Source organism: Oncorhynchus keta, chromosome 27 (assembly GCF_023373465.1).
Source record: "Oncorhynchus keta strain PuntledgeMale-10-30-2019 chromosome 27, Oket_V2, whole genome shotgun sequence".
Classification (NCBI taxonomy): Eukaryota; Metazoa; Chordata; class Actinopteri; order Salmoniformes; family Salmonidae; genus Oncorhynchus; species Oncorhynchus keta.
Window position 1 is genome coordinate 34,278,211 of NC_068447.1, and position 16,962 is coordinate 34,295,172.

The 16,962-nt window shown below is 40.2% G+C and overlaps 1 protein-coding gene across 3 annotated transcripts in view; it reads left to right on the forward strand.

Moving 5' to 3' along the window:
• LOC118359843 (metabotropic glutamate receptor 4-like) overlaps positions 1–16,962 on the forward strand; it is a 311,869-nt gene that overhangs the window by 273,209 nt on the left and 21,698 nt on the right. For all 3 annotated transcript variants that reach the window (XM_035738666.2, XM_035738667.2, XM_035738668.2), the window contains 2 exons: positions 8,735–8,935; positions 16,371–16,507. In XM_035738666.2, the coding sequence (XP_035594559.1) occupies positions 8,735–8,935; positions 16,371–16,507 (338 nt within the window). The remainder of the gene's footprint in view (positions 1–8,734; positions 8,936–16,370; positions 16,508–16,962) is intronic.

Consider the following 16,962-nt stretch of genomic DNA (forward strand, 5'->3'; position numbering starts at 1 on the left):
CACTGGCAAGGAGGGATTTGGTAAGTCTGAATATGACAGTATGAATGTACAATACATGTACTTTCACATACTTACAGAGGCATGGCCATGGGTAAAGGTGAGTAGAAATTCAGTGAAAAATAGTACTGTATATTTACTCCCCCAATCTTCCACTTTATCTCAAGCATGATTCAGAGAGGTTATCCAGTCTACTCATTTAATTCCACGAGCAATAAACATCAAGCAATGAGAATCTCTGACAAAATCCTTAAATTGACTAGGAGTGTTTGTACTGTCTCAGAGGACATAGATCCTGTTGATTTTACTTGAATCGCATGATGAGAAATTGATCATGCAGGATAAAAGAGTGGCAGATGGGATCTGTTACAGTACCTTAAGGATCAGCTGTCGGTGCCTTTACACGTTGCCCATATCCTACTCCCCTCGCTAGTTCCTCCAAACTCTGGTTCTCCGCTAATGATTTTACGGGGCAAGAAGGCTACTTTTAATGATCTTCACTGACATTTATTAAAATGTGTGCTGTGACAGTGTTCATATTAGCTGTATGACTCAACTCATTGCATCCCTCTGATAATGGTTTCAATCCTGTTAAAATTTGTTCAGCATGTCTCATAGATGACATAATTCGATCCCCAGGCAGGTAAAAACACTTTTTAATATTAAAATAATAATTACAGATACAAGAGCCAGATGTGGCTCCTGTTTAGTGGTGTTGTTAGTCTGAATGTGACTTCTGATCCACTGATGTCCTTGCCTTTGTAGACATGTTCTGTTTTAGCAGTAGGCCAAAAAGAGTAACTATCTGTTCATTTTTTAAATTTATTTTATTTTATTTAACTAGGCAAGTCAGTTAATTAAGAACAAATTCTTATTTACAATGATGGCCTACCCCAGCCAAACCATAAACCGGACGACACTGGGCCAATCGTTAATGTAAGGCTAGCGATGGCTACATCAACAAAAGGAGATTTTTTTGTTGTTTACTATTTTTACCGAGTGAACAGTTATAAGCTTATGTCCTTCCTTAGTTTCTATCATTAGGCTTCACAAAATTCATTTTTTTATTTTTTTATTCTCTCAACCAGCTTCGAGGTAGTCTCGAATGCATTTCAATTAACAGGTGTGCCTTGTTAATTTGTGTAATGTGTTTGAGCCAATAAGTTGTGTTGTGACAAGGTAGGGTTGGTATACAGAAGATAGCCCTATTTGGTAAAAGACCAATTCCATATTATGGCAATAACAGCTCAAATAAGCAAAGCAAAACAACAGTCCGTCATTACTTTAAGACATGAAGGTCAGTCAATGCGGAACATTTCAAGAACTTTGAACGTTTCTTCAAGTGCAGTCGCAAAAACCATCAAGCGCTATGATGAGACAGGCTCTCATGAGGACCACCACAGGAAAAGAAGACCCACAGTTACCTCTGCTGCAGAGGATATGTTCATTAGAGTTACCAGCCTCGGAAATTGCAGCCCAAATAAATGCTTCACAGAGTTCAAGTAACAGACACATCTCAACATCAACTGTTCAGAGGAGACTGTGTGAATCTGTCGTTGGTTCCTCCTGGCACCAGAGGGTGGCACAGACCGCCCTAGAGACTTTTATTGGACTCAGGTGTGTCTTATTATTTCATGATTTTGTCCCTGTTAAAAGAGGTGTGTTTTCTGTGGTCCTTTGTCGAAGCTGGAATTGTTTACCATGTGTGGTCGTTTCCTGAGTGAGTGTTTGAGACTTCGTGGTTGTTGGGTTATCAAGTGTCCTGTGATCCTGCAGCTACTGTATCGCAGTAAAGTATTATGTTTATCCTTAAACACTGATTCCTCATCTGGTCTCTTTTCTGCACCAGGACCAACCTTACCACGTCACAGAATCAGGCCTTCATTGTCAAATTGATGCAAAGAAACCACTCCTAAAGGATACTAATAAGAAGAAACACGAGCAATGGACATTAGACTGGTGGAAATCTGTCCTTTGGTCTGATTAGTCCAAATTTGAGATTTTTGGTTCCAACCGCCGTGTCTTTGTGAGATGCAGAGTAGGTGAACGGATGATCTCCGCATGTGTGGTCCTGACTGTGAAGCATGGAGGAGGTCTGTGGCGGTGATTTCCTGGTGACACTGTTCTTGATTCATTTAGAATTCAAGACACACTTAACCAGCATGGCTACCACAGCCTTCTGCAGTGATAAATCATCCCATCTGGTTTGCGCTTAGTGGGACTATCATTTGTTTTTCAACAGGACAATGACCCAACACACCCTCAGGCTATGTAAAGGCTATTTGACCAGGAAGGAGAGTGATGGGGTGCTGCATCAGATGACTCGGCCTCCACAATCACACAACCGCAACCCAATTGAGATGGTTTGGGATGAATTGGACCACATAATGAAGGAAAAGCAGCCAACAAGTGCTCAGCATATGTATCAATTCCTTCAAGTCTGTTGGAAAAGCATTCCAGGTGAAGCTGGTTGAGCGAAAGACAAGAGGCAAAGGCCGGCTGTTTTGAAGAATCTCAAATATGTATTATAAATGTTTAACCACTTTTGTGGTTACTACGTACAGTGTAATTTTCATCATAGGTACACTTCAACTATGACAGACAAAATCAGGAAAAAAAATCCTGAAAATCACATTGTAGGATTTTTTATGAATTTATTTGCAAATGATGGTGGAACATAAACATTTGGTCAATAACAAAAGTTTATCTCAATACTTTGTTATATACCCTTTGTTGGCAATGACAGGGGTCAAACGTTTTCTGTAAGTCTTCACAAGGTTTTCACACACTGTTGCTGGTATTTTGGCCCATTCCTCCATGCAGATCTCCTCTAGAGCAGTGGTGTTTTGGGGCTGTTGCTGGGCAACACGGACTTTCAACTCCCTCCAAAGATTTTCTATGGGGTTGAGATCTGGAGACTGGCTAGGCCACTCCAGGACCTTGAAATGCTTCTTACGAAGCCACTCATTCGTTGCCCGGCCGGTGTGTTTGGGATCATTGTCATGCTGAAAGTCCCAGCCACGTTTCATCTTCAATGACCTTGCTGATGGAAGGAGGTTTTCACTCAAAATGTCACGATACATGGCCCCATTCATTCTTTCCTTTACACGGATCAGTCGTCCTGGTCCCTTTGCAGAAAACAGCCCCAAAGCATGACGTTTCCACACCCATGCTTCACAGTAGGTATAGTGTTCTTTGGATGCAACTCAGCATTCTTTGTCCTCCAAACACGACGAGTTGAGTTTTTACCAAAAAGTTATATTTTGGTTTCATCTGACCATATGGCATTCTCCCAATCTTCTTCTGGATCATCCAAATCCTCTCTAGCAAACTTCAGACGGGCCTGGACATGTACTGGCTTAAGCAGGGGGACACGTCTGGCACAGCAGGATTTGAGTCCCTGGCGGCGTAGTAGTGTGTTACTGATGGTAGGCTTTGTTACTTTGGTCCCAGCTCTCTGCAGGTCATTCACTAGGTCACCCCGTGTGGTTCTGGGATTTTTGTTCACCGTTCTTGTGATCATTTTGACCCCACGGGGTGAGATCTTGCGTGAGCCCCAGGTCGAGGGAGATTATCAGTGGTCTTGTATGTCTTCCATTTCCTAATAATTGCTCCCACAGTTGATTTCTTCAAACCAAGCTGCTTACTTATTGCAGATTCAGTCTTCCCAGCCTGGTGCAGGTCTACAATTTCGTTTCTGGTGTCCTTTGACAGCTCTTTGGTCTTGGCCATAGTGGAGTTTGGAGTGTGACTGTTTGAGGTTGTGGACAGGTGTCTTTTATACTGATAACAAGTTCAAACAGGTGCCATTAATACAGATAACGAGTGGAGAACAGAGGAGCCTCTTAAAGCTGTGTGAGAGCCAGAAATCTTGCTTGTTTGTAGGTGACCAAATACTTATTTTCCACCATAATTTGCAAATAAATTCATTAAAAAATCCTGCAATGTGATTTTCTGGGTTTTTTTCTTCTCATTTTGTCTGTCATAGTTGAAGTGTACCTATGATAAATTACAGGCCCCTCTCGTCTTTTTAAGTGGGAGAATGTGCACAATTGGTGGCTGACTAAATACCTTTTTGCCCCACAGTACATGATTCCATGTGTTATTTCATAGTTTTGATGTCTTCACTTCTATTCTACAATGTAGAAAATAATATAAAGAAAGAAATCCTTGAAAGAGTAGTTGTCAACTTTTTACTAGAACTGTACATGTTTGCATATACATTTTGCATACATGGTACTTTTAAATAAAGCAATCACATAGCAATAATACACCAAACATAAGCGCTTTCATCCCGCCACTCAGCCCATCCCACCTATCACCATAGACCACCCTCGTTTGGAGATTGTTGTATGCCCCATATACAGTGGCAAGAAAAAGTATGCGAACCCTTTGGAAATACCTGGATTTCTGCATGAATTGGTCATAAAATTTGATCTGAACTTCATCTAGGTCACAACAATAAACAAACACAGTCAGCTTAAACTAACACACAAACATTATATGTTTTCATGTCTTTATTGAACACACCGTGTAAACATTCACAGTGCAGAGTGGAAAATGTATGTGAACCCTTGGATTAAATAACTGGTTTGGCAGCAATAACCTCACTCAAACGTTTTCTGTAGTTGCGGATCAGACCTGCAAAACGGTCAGGAGGATTTTTCGACCATTCCTCTTCACAACACTATTTCAGTTCAGCAATATTCTTTGGATATCTGGTGTGATCTGCTCTCTTGAGGTCATGCCACAGCATATCCATCGGGTGGAGGTCAGTGGCTGGGCCACTCCAGAAGACACTGACTGGGCCACTCCAGAAGTTGTATTTTCTTCTGTTGAAGCCATTCTGTTGTTGATTTACTTCTGTGTTTTGTGTCGTTGTCCTGTTGCATCACCCAACTTCTGTTGAGCTTCAATTCGTGGACAGATAGTCTAACATTCTCCTGCAAAATGTTTTGATAAACTTGGAAATACATTTTTCTGTCGATGATAGCAAGCTGTCCAGGCCCTGAGGCAGCAAAGAAGCCCCAAACCATGATGCTCCCTCCACCATACTTTACAGTTGGGATGAGGTTTTGATGTTGGTGTGCTGTGCCTTTTTCCTTCCAAACAACTCAACTGTAGTTTCATCTGTACACAGATTATTTTGTCAGTTGCGCTGTGGAACATCCAGGTGCACTTTTGCAAACTTTAGACTTGCAGCAATGCTTTTTTTGGACAGCAGTGGCTTGAGAAAACCACGTAATTCCAAAGGGTTCACATACTTTTTCTTGCCACTGTATAGCATTCTGTTGGTGGCAAAAATTTTGTATAATCATTTTAATTTAAAAACTTGAAGTTTTGAGTCAAGTGTTTTTTGTACCAGTTCATAACACCATGTTTCATGGAATCGGTACATCGAAAATCTCTTCCCGTTTATTTTGCAACCTGTATGGCGCAGCTGTCTATATTTTTGTCCTCAAAGGAAACTGGTATATTTGTCTATTTATGCCAATTCCTTTCATCCAATTGTATCTTTAATATATGGCAGGCAAACAAGTTCCCTGACTTTCTTTCTCTCTCTCGGAGGACCTGCGCCCTAGGACCATGCCCCAGGACTACCTGACATGATGACTCCTTGCTGTCCCCAGTCCACCTGGCCATGCTGCTGCTCCAGTTTCAACTGTTCTGCCTTACTATTATTCAACCATGCTGGTCATTTATGAACATTTGAACATCTTGGCCACGTTCTGTTATAATCTCCACCCGGCACAGCCAGAAGAGGACTGGCCACCCCACATATGCTCTCTCTAATTCTCTCTTTCTTTCTCTCTCTCGGAGGACCTGAGCCCTAGGACTGTGCCCCAGGACTACCTGACATGATGGCTCCTTGCTGTCCCCAGTCCACCTGACTGTGCTGCTGCTCCAGTTTCAACTGTTCTGCCTTATTATTATTCGACCATGCTGGTCATTTATGAACATTTGAACATCTTGGTCATGTTCTGTTATAATCTCTACCCGGCACAGCCAGAAGAGGACTGGCCACCCCACATAGCCCGGTTCCTCTCTAGGTTTCTTCCTAGGTTTTGGCCTTTCTAGGGAGTTTTTCCTAGCCACCGTGCTTTTACACCTGCATTGTTTGCTGTTTGGGGTTTTAGGCTGGGTTTCTGTACAGCACTTTGAGATATCAGCTGATGTACGAAGGGCTATATAAATAAATTTGATTTGATTTGATTTGACTTCTCCCTTTTCCACTCTCCTCCACTTTTGTGGTATTGCTGCAATCTGTTGGTTTTAATTTTGGATTGAGCAGATATTCCCATATATTTTCGATAGCTTCACATGTGACAAAACTCCACTGTTTATATTCATATTCATAATGTCATTAATAAATACAATACAAATAATGTTTTTGTTTTTTTATTAATCAGTTTATTTGAGTTTGACCATAACATTTGTATTAATATTTGTTCTATCTTTTCTGGAGGATAAAACTGAAATTGTAAACATCTTTGCATAGCTTGTTTAAGAAAGAGCGATACTTTAAACAAAATGTAATTTTCAATTAGTTGGAAATGAGAAGTTGTAATCTATATAAAGGCAAAAAGGCTATTTTTGACCAACGGATGAGCCTTTCTTAATAATCTACTGGAGAACCATTTTGGGTTTAAGTATAATTTATGTAAGAGTGAAGCTTTTGAGATGTTTAAAGCTTTAATATTGAATCATTTTAGACCCCCCTCCCATATAAACTCATATTCATTCATTCATTCATTCATTTTGTCTGGCTTAGCATTCCAAATAAAATGACTTTTTTTTTTGCTCATATGGTTTAAAAAATGAGTTGTTTGGAGTAGGCAGTGGCATTATTAAGTAAGTAAACTGTGATAGGACCCAGAAGTTAATCATTGTGATTTACCTCTCGATGGTTGCAGAATCTTATCTATTTTTGCAAACTTTCTATTAAAATTGATTCTGGTAAGTTCATTTATATTTTTTAAGATGTGAACACCATGTATGTCTACTTCACCATCCACCTATTTTATTGGTAAACTACAAGGTAGTGTAAACACTGTTTTTTAAGGATCCAATACATAGTGAGGCAAGAAAAGTGATCAAGATCTTCAATGAGACTGTGCAGGGAATCAGATTGCGGACTTAAGAAAAAACTTGAGACATCGGCATACTTTGACACATTGTTTTTATTCCCTGGTTTTCTAACCCCTTGATGTTCTTGTTGGATCTAATTTTAATAGCTAGCATTTCAATGGCCGTAATAAATCGATAGAGACAACGGACAGCCTTGTTTTACTCCTCATAAAAGCTCAGTACTTTCTGAGAAGTAATCATTATTTACTATTTTACATCTGGGGTTCCTGTACATAACTTTAAATCATTGTATAAGAGATTCACCAAAATGAAAGTAACCCAGACATTTATATATATATATATATATTCTAGTCATACTTTATCAAACATCTTTTCAAAATCTGCTGTGAAGACCAGGCTTTTTTAATGGATTGGATCTTTATACTTACCACCTGGGTCCTGTTTTAGAAGTAATGAAATCAGACCTTCTTGTTGAGTTCCTAAAAGTATCATTTTTTAGGAGTAATTAAAACATACTAATAATGGATCTGTGAGTATATCAAAAAAGGTCTGATATACCTCTACTGGTATACCATCAAGCCCTGTTTTCTTCCAGAATGAAAATATTTAATTGTCTCAAAAGGTTCATCTTCTGTAAGTTGACCTTCACACAGGTCTTTCTGTAATTGTGTTAATTTGACATGTATTATTATTATTAGGAAAAAATCCTTACAGTTATACAGTGGAAATGGAGGAGACTGAAAAGAAAACAAATGCTTAAATATTTTGCTTCCTCTTTCAAAATATAATTTGGTGAATCATGGATGACTCCATCATTTGTAACACGTTTCAGTAAATTATTTTTGACAGCATTTCTATGTTGGAAGTTTCAAGAGAAAATGTTGTGCATTTTTCACCATTTTCCATCCAATATCTTTCTAATCAGACTCCTCTTAATGGCTAAAACCTATGGTCTAGCGTACTGATAATATAGTCTAGACTATAGTCATGCCTCTGTACGGAATCACGACTCACTTATATAGAGCAGTCAGACCCAATGCCCCCACCTTGGCTGGTGGTTATGATTTTTCCTTCTCTTTTTCCTGCTGTAATAATAGCTAAGACCAGCTGATTAAAGGCCAGTGGAGTGTCCCACTGTCACTCTCTCCATGCCAACGCGCTGACAAGGCAGCAGCTAATTGCAGGACCAGGATGTTAATTGAAACCTTACTTGGTGATTAACACATTTCCAAAGCATTGAAACAACCTCGGCTATGATTAATATACACCTGTCATAACTAATTGCATTAATACTAAAGAATGATTAAGCCTGTCTTGCTCTGTCTTCCAGTCGTCCTCCACTCCTCCTTGCCTTGACTAACAAACCTCTGATGAATAGTAGAACATAGCAGATGAACAAGACCTGTCGGTCGGTCATGTTTTCATTCTATATCAAAGGAGCCTATCCAAAAATACATATTTTTGTTAGACATGTATATTTTTAGTCTCAAGGGAACTATAATTTCAGTTGTACACCAGACAACGGGATATATTCACTGTAATACAGAAGTGTGTTTATTGTCTTTGGACTAGATGTTATTACATGAGGTTTATGCTACTGTATAATGATTGAATTTAACAGTGGCTTTTATTTTGGTGTCCCTTTTAGACCACGAGCGGATCGGGAAGGACTCGTCCTATGAGCAGGAGGGGAAGGTCCAGTTTGTGGTTGATGCAGTTTACGCCATGGCTCACGCGTTACACAACATGCATAAGGAGCTCTGTCCAGGGAAAGTGGGCCTCTGCTCTAAAATGGAAACCATCAATGGAACCATGTTGCTCAAGTTCATTCGCAACGTCAACTTTACAGGTTTGTTTTTGTAATGCAAACACCCGTGAACATATGCAAGGATGCAGAAACATAAACAAACACTGTACAAATGAACACATTAGCAAAGGCATCAGCATTTCCTACATCTCTTGTCTGTAAGACAAAGCCTTACACTATACATTTGTAAAGCCGCTTTATCAATTGAAACAGACTTTGAAACGCCAGCTTTGTTCTTCCCACCACATTTCCTTGAATGATGTGTCTTACGAGTGTAATTATTTTGAAAACAAACCGTAATGAAAGAAACAACGTGGTTCTACAGCCAACTGAAATACCCCAGTCTAACAGAGAGCAGCATGAAAAATGCCTTCCCTAAATAATCAGTTAAGAAAACATGAAAGCAAAAGCAGACTGCAGTGCTTGTGTACAAACCGATTATTACAAGCTTACTGTTACTCAGTTCAGAGAACTCATCTGCATTTTTATGGAACCTCTGTTGCCGGAGAAGCATTTGAAGTGGGGGTACACTACACTGTAGTATACTGCAGTAAACGTGGGGAAAACATACAAGTGTGCTGCTTTAATGGAACATGTTTAAAGAAAAAGACCTTACAGTTGTGGTGTAAGGTAAAAAAGAGAAAGTGGACATTTGATTACAGTCAGCCACAACTATGTAAAGCTTGGTTAGTATTAGTTTGTAGATCCATTAAAGGTCAATTGTAAAAGTTGCAATGCTAATTATTGCTGCATTTTCTGACAGAAAGTGGCGCCAACACTGTCATACTCATTTTATAAACCTCAAAGTGACAACCGCAACTCCAGTCTTCATCCGTGTTGAAATTTCAAGGAAGGACAAACTCAGATTGCCTAATAACCAACCGTGTGACTGTGACTCATTGGCCTGCTAGGCTACTTTAGAGTATGGTCTCTGTCTGATGTCACTTTCATCTGTTCTAATAAGGTGCTGCTAATTATAAGTGAGCAGAATGTCAGAGTGACACAGTTCAGGCAATCAGGCTTAATGCAACACGGGCATCCTGACACCCACAGACTACTCAGAGCCTCTCTTAGAGCTAATTATATGGTAATGAATGCCCTGTTTGGATGGAGGTGTGGTGTGATCCTAGAGGAAGGCACAATCCAGTTGAAGAATGGAAGGGAGAGCTGTAGGGGCAGAATAGAAAAGCTGAACTGCATAATGGGAGGGCTGGCTTATCATAGGGCTCTGATGCACTGCTTATAATGTTCTGCACAAAAAGAGACAGAGTGTGTATAATGAGTAGGCATACCAACTAGGGATGTGCATTATTCCCTTACAAGATGGTTCAATATGTACAGTGCGTTCGGAAAGTATTCACACCCCTTGACTTTTTCCACATTTTGTTACGTTACAGCCTTATTAAAAAAAAAATGTAAATCACTTTTTTTCCTCATCAATTCACACACAATACCCCATAATGACAAAGCAAAAACAGGTTTTTAGAAATGTTAAAATTAAAAAAAAAATATATATATATACAACAATATCATATTTACATCAGTATTCAGACCATTTACTAAGTACTTTGTTGAAGCACCTTTGGCAGCGATTACAGCCTGGAGTCTTCTCGGGTATGATGCTACACACTTGACACACCTGTACTTGGGGAGTTTCTCCCATTCTTCTCTGCAGATGCTCACAAGCTCTGTCAGGTTAGATGGGGAGCGTCGTTGCGCAGCTATTTTCAGGTCTCTTCAGAGATGTTCCATCGGGTTCAAGTCCGGGCTCTGGCTGGGCCACTCAAGGACATTCAGAGACTTGTCCTGAAGCCACTCCTGCGTTGTCTTGGTTGTGTGCTTAGGGTCGTTGTCCTGTTGGAAGGTGAACCTTTCTCCCTAGTCTGAGGTCCTGAGAGTTCTGGAGCAGGTTTTCATCAAGGATGTCTCTTTACTTTGCTCGGTTAAGCTTTCCCTCGATCCTGACTAGTCTCCCAGTCCTTGCCGCTGAAAAAGATTCCTACAGCATGATGCTGCCACCACCTTGCTTCCCCGTAGGGATGGTGCCAGGTTCCTCCAGATGTGACACCTGGCATTTAGGCCAAAGTGTACAGTCTTGGATTCATCAGACCAGAGAATCTTGTTTCTCATATATATGCCATTTATATATGCCATTTAGCAGACGCTTTTATCCAAAGCGACTTACAGTCATGTGTGCATACATTCTACGTATGGGTGGTCCCGGGAATCGAACCCACTACCCTGGCGTTACAAGCGCCATGCTCTACCAACTGAGCTATCTGAGAGTCCTTTAGGTGCCTTTTGGCAAACTCCAAGCAGACTGTTATGTGCCTTTTTACTGAGGAGTGGCTTCCTTCTGACCACTCTACCATAAAGGCCTGATTGGTGGAGTGCTGCAGAGATGGTTGTCCTTCTGGAATGTTCTCCCATCTCCACAGCGGAACTCTGGAGCTCTGTCAGAGTGACCATCAGGTTCCTGGTCACCTTCCTGACCAAGGCCCTTCTCACCCGATTGCTCAGTTTGGCCGGACGGCCAGCTCTAGGAAGATTCTTGGTGGTTCCAAGCTTCTTCCATTTAAGAATGATGGAGACCACTGTGTTCTAGGGGACATTCAATCCTGCAGAATTGTTTTGGTATCCTTCCTCAGATCTGTGCCTCGACACAATCCTGTCTCGGAGCTCTACAGACAATTCCTTTGTCCTCATGGCTTGGTGTTTGCTCTGACATGCACTGTCACATGTGGGACCTTATATAGACAGGTGTGTTTCCAAATCATGTCCAATCAATTTAATTTACCACATGTGGATTCCAATCAATTTGTAGAAACATCTTAAGGATGATCAATGGAAACAGGATGCACCTGAGCTCAATTTCGAATCTCTTAGCAAAGGGTCTGAATACTTATGTAACTAAGGTATTTCAGTTTATTATTTTTAATATATTTGCAAAAATGTCTTATTATGGGGTATTGTGTGTAAATTGATGAAGAATATAAATGCATGTAATCCATTTCAGAATAAGGCTGTAACGTACCAAACTCAAGGGGTCTGAATATTTTCTGAATGCACTGTATCTACTGTACCAGTCAAATGTTTATACACACCTACTCATTCAAGGGTTTTTCTTTATTTTTTACAATTTTCTACATTGTAGAATAATAATGAAGACATCACATTTATGAAGTAACACATATGGAATCATGTAGTAACTGAAATAGTGTTAAACAAATCAAAACATATTTTATATTTGAGAGTTTTCAAAATATCCACCCTTTGCCTTGATGACAGATTTGCACAGTCTTAGCGGAACGATATAGCCGTCTGTAGCGCGGGCACATTTCTTTATCAGGGGTACTTCGGGAAACGACCCCTAACTTCCTCCATACTGAACACAGAGACATACAAATAGTATCCACAAGTTCATCTGACTCTAGGGAAGTAGATAAAGGGCTTCTTTGCCAAAATCCCAAGGTATCCCTTTAAGAATTCAAATTTCATGCCTGAACTTACCTCTAACCTTGTGGAGCTAATGCCTAAACTTCACCTTATACACTTTCAAATTTGATCTTTGGGGCAAAATTGAGAAACATGGATGATTGTCTAAATCTGACGTGCGACTGAGAGCAGAAACAGGCCGTCTACTTCGTATTGCTGGGCACAGTGAGTAGGCTACTGATCTTCGCTGGGGTTGTTCAGCCTGCCAAATGACTTGTAGATCAATGACTGTCAACACAGTTACATGCTTAGTTCAACACTGAAGGAGAGGGCGCATCAGTAGTCACAAAATATGAATCACGCAGTCTCATTTAAATCAATCACTCTCACTGACTTTATCTACCCTAATTTACCTTTGAAGGGAATTGTTTATCTGCAAAATATAAGACAACAGGGCAGCCTTCGTCAAGCCAGGTTCGTCAATAGACTCTAAATGAATCTCCCTTTACTCCTCTTTTGACATCCAGCCTACCCCTACCACCTTTTCCAACCTAGCAGTAGCACTCCCTATAGAAAAGGACTTGAATTCCTGTGACGAAGCTGACTCTGTAGCTCTCGTCATGAGAGTGCGTTATTTAATTCCCCTTAGAAATTGTTTAGCGCGTTCATATTTCCCCATATATCTTACATCGTGAATTCCCTTCGTTCAAATAAAGCGAGATTAGAGATAAAAAAAAAGCTCCAAATACCCATATCCATTACGTTGAAACCCAGTGGCTTTGCTGTAATTAAAAGCATAGAACTGTTAACATTTTTGTGATTGTAGGATAGCTGAGATTGTTAGTTTAGCTAGAAAAATACAGTGTACTTCTGCATTCTTCAACATATAATGGATACTTTCCTCAGTGAGTAGCCATAAGCAAACCTTCAAGTCAAGAGGGACCTGGCACATATGAACTTGCTGATTTGTAAAGCCAGTTAATTGTTGCAACTGCCTGCATATGAAATTTGAATTACAGAGTGGGGAAGCATAAACGCCAAATGCCATCCTCCCTGCCAGGCAACTAACAAAATTACATGCCATGACAAACTGCGAGGGTAGGGAAAAATACAGCTTGGAATTCAATGCAGCCTCCTTTGTGAGTTCGGTGTCACAAAGAAATAACAGGGAGAGGCTGACAGGACAATCAACCACAGCATTGGCTGACTAATAACCAAAAAAGGCTGGGCCTCCATTTAAAGTGGTTGTAAATTATATCGTGTCATTGTCACCACTGAATCCTTGTGTTTTCAAAGCCTACTTTAGCATTTACAGGGAAATGTAGAAGATTGTGATAGTTGTGAATCTTCACTGTTAGTTTGGTTGAGGAGACTGCAGCACTAACAGTGGCTGGGGGGTTGTGGGGTTGTTACAGATACAGTATAATCATATATATGTAACAACTCCACAAACCCCCCCCTCAGCCACTGTTATATATATATATATATATATATATAAACACACTTAGCGTACATCGAGCACATGTAAAACAACAAACAAACACATATATATATATATATATATATATATATATATATATATATATAATAAGACAATGATCCAATCGAGAATCTGTGGAAAGAGCTGAAAACTGCTGTTCACAAATGCTCTCCATCCAACCTCACTGAGCTCGAGCTGTTTTGCAAGGAGGAATGGGAAAAAATGTCAGTCTCTCGATGTGCAAAACTGATAGAGACATACCCCAAGCGACTTACAGCTGTAATTGTAGCAAAAGGTGGCGCTACAAAGTGTTAACTTAAGGGGGCTGAATAATTTTGCACGCCCAATTTTTCAGTTTTTGATTTGTTAAAGTCTGAAATATCCAATAAATGTCGTTCCACTTCATGATTGTGTCCCACTTGTTGTTGATTCGTCACAAAAAAATACAGTTTTATATCTTTGTTTGAAGCCTGAAATGTGACAAAAGGTTGCAAAGTTCAAGGGGGCCGAATACTTTCGCAAGGCACTGTAGTTGTACTTGACTTGTTATACTTCTAATTACTTTCAAAGTCAGAGTCAGTCAATAGTAGGGTTAACATCATTGGTTCTTAAGAATGAACAGTGTTTAAAACAAAACGTGTTTCAGCTGACTGGACAGTATTTTACAAGGCTGTAGACCCTATAGACCCCTCAAACTCAACTCTGTACCTCGAAGCCAGTGCCACTGCATTTCTTCATTGTTCACCTCTGAACAGGCACAGATTTAGACCTGGGACACCATGTGTGTGCAATTAATTATCAGGTCAAACAAAAAAACAGCATGCTCTGGACCTCATAGGGTAAGAGCTGAGTACCCCTGCTATAGACTATTGCCTCAGAATTCAACCATTTGATGCCAGTTTTCACACATTCAATACGAGAAGACTTTGACAAAACTACAGTTGAGCAATACAATTATATAGAAAGTTGACTCCCTAAAAGTCTTGGAAGTCTTGCCCATGGAAGCCTCTTGAAGAGGTAAAGTGTGCCAACGCCAGTCTATCTCAAGGTTGCCAATTTTATCTGGCACGAGATAAACCTTTCTAATTCATATATTTTCAATGACTCACACAGTACTTCATCAAAACGAAATGAAAGTGACTTGTATATGAATACAATTAGAGTAGTTTTCTTTTCATGAAAAATGTGTACAGTGGAGGCAGCAAGGCATTCTCATAACTCACCACATATAACAACTTAAGTTTGCAAACTGAGAATATTGGCCTTTTGTTCTGCTCTTCATGGGTGACACCTTTTCACTTGTGGACATTGCCCCTTAGAAGCTATTCTCTTTAGCTATAGAGAGACGGATACCTTTTGACTTGAGTAGATAGTGAGGTGGAGCACAGCAAATGTACAGGTCACATTCTTGGCGATCATGAAACATGATTATAAACTGAATGTGTTCAATGTGTGTGTATCTCTTTGAAAGTGGGATGACCAACTCTTCTATGAGAACTCATTCCCTATAGATTAGATAATGTGCTTAGCTACAGAGAAAACGTTTGACCCATAAGGGATATTTATATGATGTTCTGAAGCACAAAAAAAACATCCACTATCAATCCTAGGCCCATATTACATTTAAACAGGAAGTCAGCACTAAAATGAACCATCTTGTATTTCGAATCTCCTTTTAAAATCTAAGCGTTCTTATCCACTAACCTTCACAGCTGAGATCTGAGACCTGACTTGCAAGCACACCTATGTGTATTACTTTGAAGTGTGTGATGTCAAGTGCCACCAAAGTGTGCTGCAACCGTATTTTAAAGGGATGTGATGTGGGGAGGAGAGAGAGAATGAAAGAGAAAGAAAGAGATCCTCTCTAGGCCTTCTCTCTTTATCCGCATCTATCCACAGCCACATTGTCTATGGGGCAGCTGGCTGCGGTGCTCTACTCGGCTCCCAACAGAACATCACAGGATCCCCACACCCCTCATTTGATAAAGTGAGGGGTTTGTGAGCCTGCTCAGGTCCAGGGCCAGGCAGGAACACACAGAGAGGAAGAGGTGTGTGTGGGGGGGGGGGTAAATCAGGCCCCATGCTGTCATTAGACAGCACTCTGAGGGGACTTTGGGGGCAATGTGTAACAAAACAACAGGCAGAATAAAAGAGAGTGAAATGATATGCGATTGGGCACAGACATGAGCTGTGGTCCGACACCCAGGGGAGAAGTCCCACATGGCTGTCAGCATCCATTTTACTCCCCTCATTTATAACAGTATGGTAGAGAACCCATACCCCAACAGCTTAGACCTCATGTAACGCTAGTCACATATAGCGTATGATGGTAAAAAAGACCAAGAAAATATTTTCGTACTACAGCTTTTATGAATGAACAAATACTTTATTACATCATTTCAGATAATGAAATGACCCTCTACCGTCCAGTGATTCTGATGAAATGTTTAATAACTATACTGTACATGTGGATGTTCATACCAAGGTTGTTATAGTTTCATATTGTGTACAAAGAATGTGGATTTTTTTTAAACAAAAATGTCCCTTTTCATTTTTCTGCAGGAATTGCGGGCACTCCAGTGATCTTCAATGTGAACGGAGATGCCCCTGGTCGCTATGAGATCTATCAGTACCAGATGCAACACAACACCACAGAATACAAGATCATCGGCCACTGGGCAGACCAGCTCCATTTAGAAGTATGGCTATTTCTCTCATTATGACTTCCACTTTATTGCATGATACATTCAGTAATGTGAATCCAAGTAAATAACATATGCAGTTAGAAATAGAGTCTGTGAAGGTTTATACAGTACATCATATTTTTAGGTGAAAAAATATGCACAGGCTAAAAACATGTCTTATTAAACCATGAAATTAATGCATTATTCATTGCTGTATCCATAGCAGTCCATGCACCTTGCCTTGAGTTGGGTTGCTTTACCATCAAAGTCATTCAGGACCTGGGATTTATCTATATCACAATAGGGCAGTAGATATCAGGGGCCGGCTGTGGGGTTACTGTTGTTGCACACCCAATCCAGTTTTATCATTTTCATAGATCCCCCCGCCTATCTGTTGTGAAATGCAGGCCCAGGGGTAGCAATAGTAATATTCACAAAATACTAACAACCATGTTGCCATTCAGAGACTG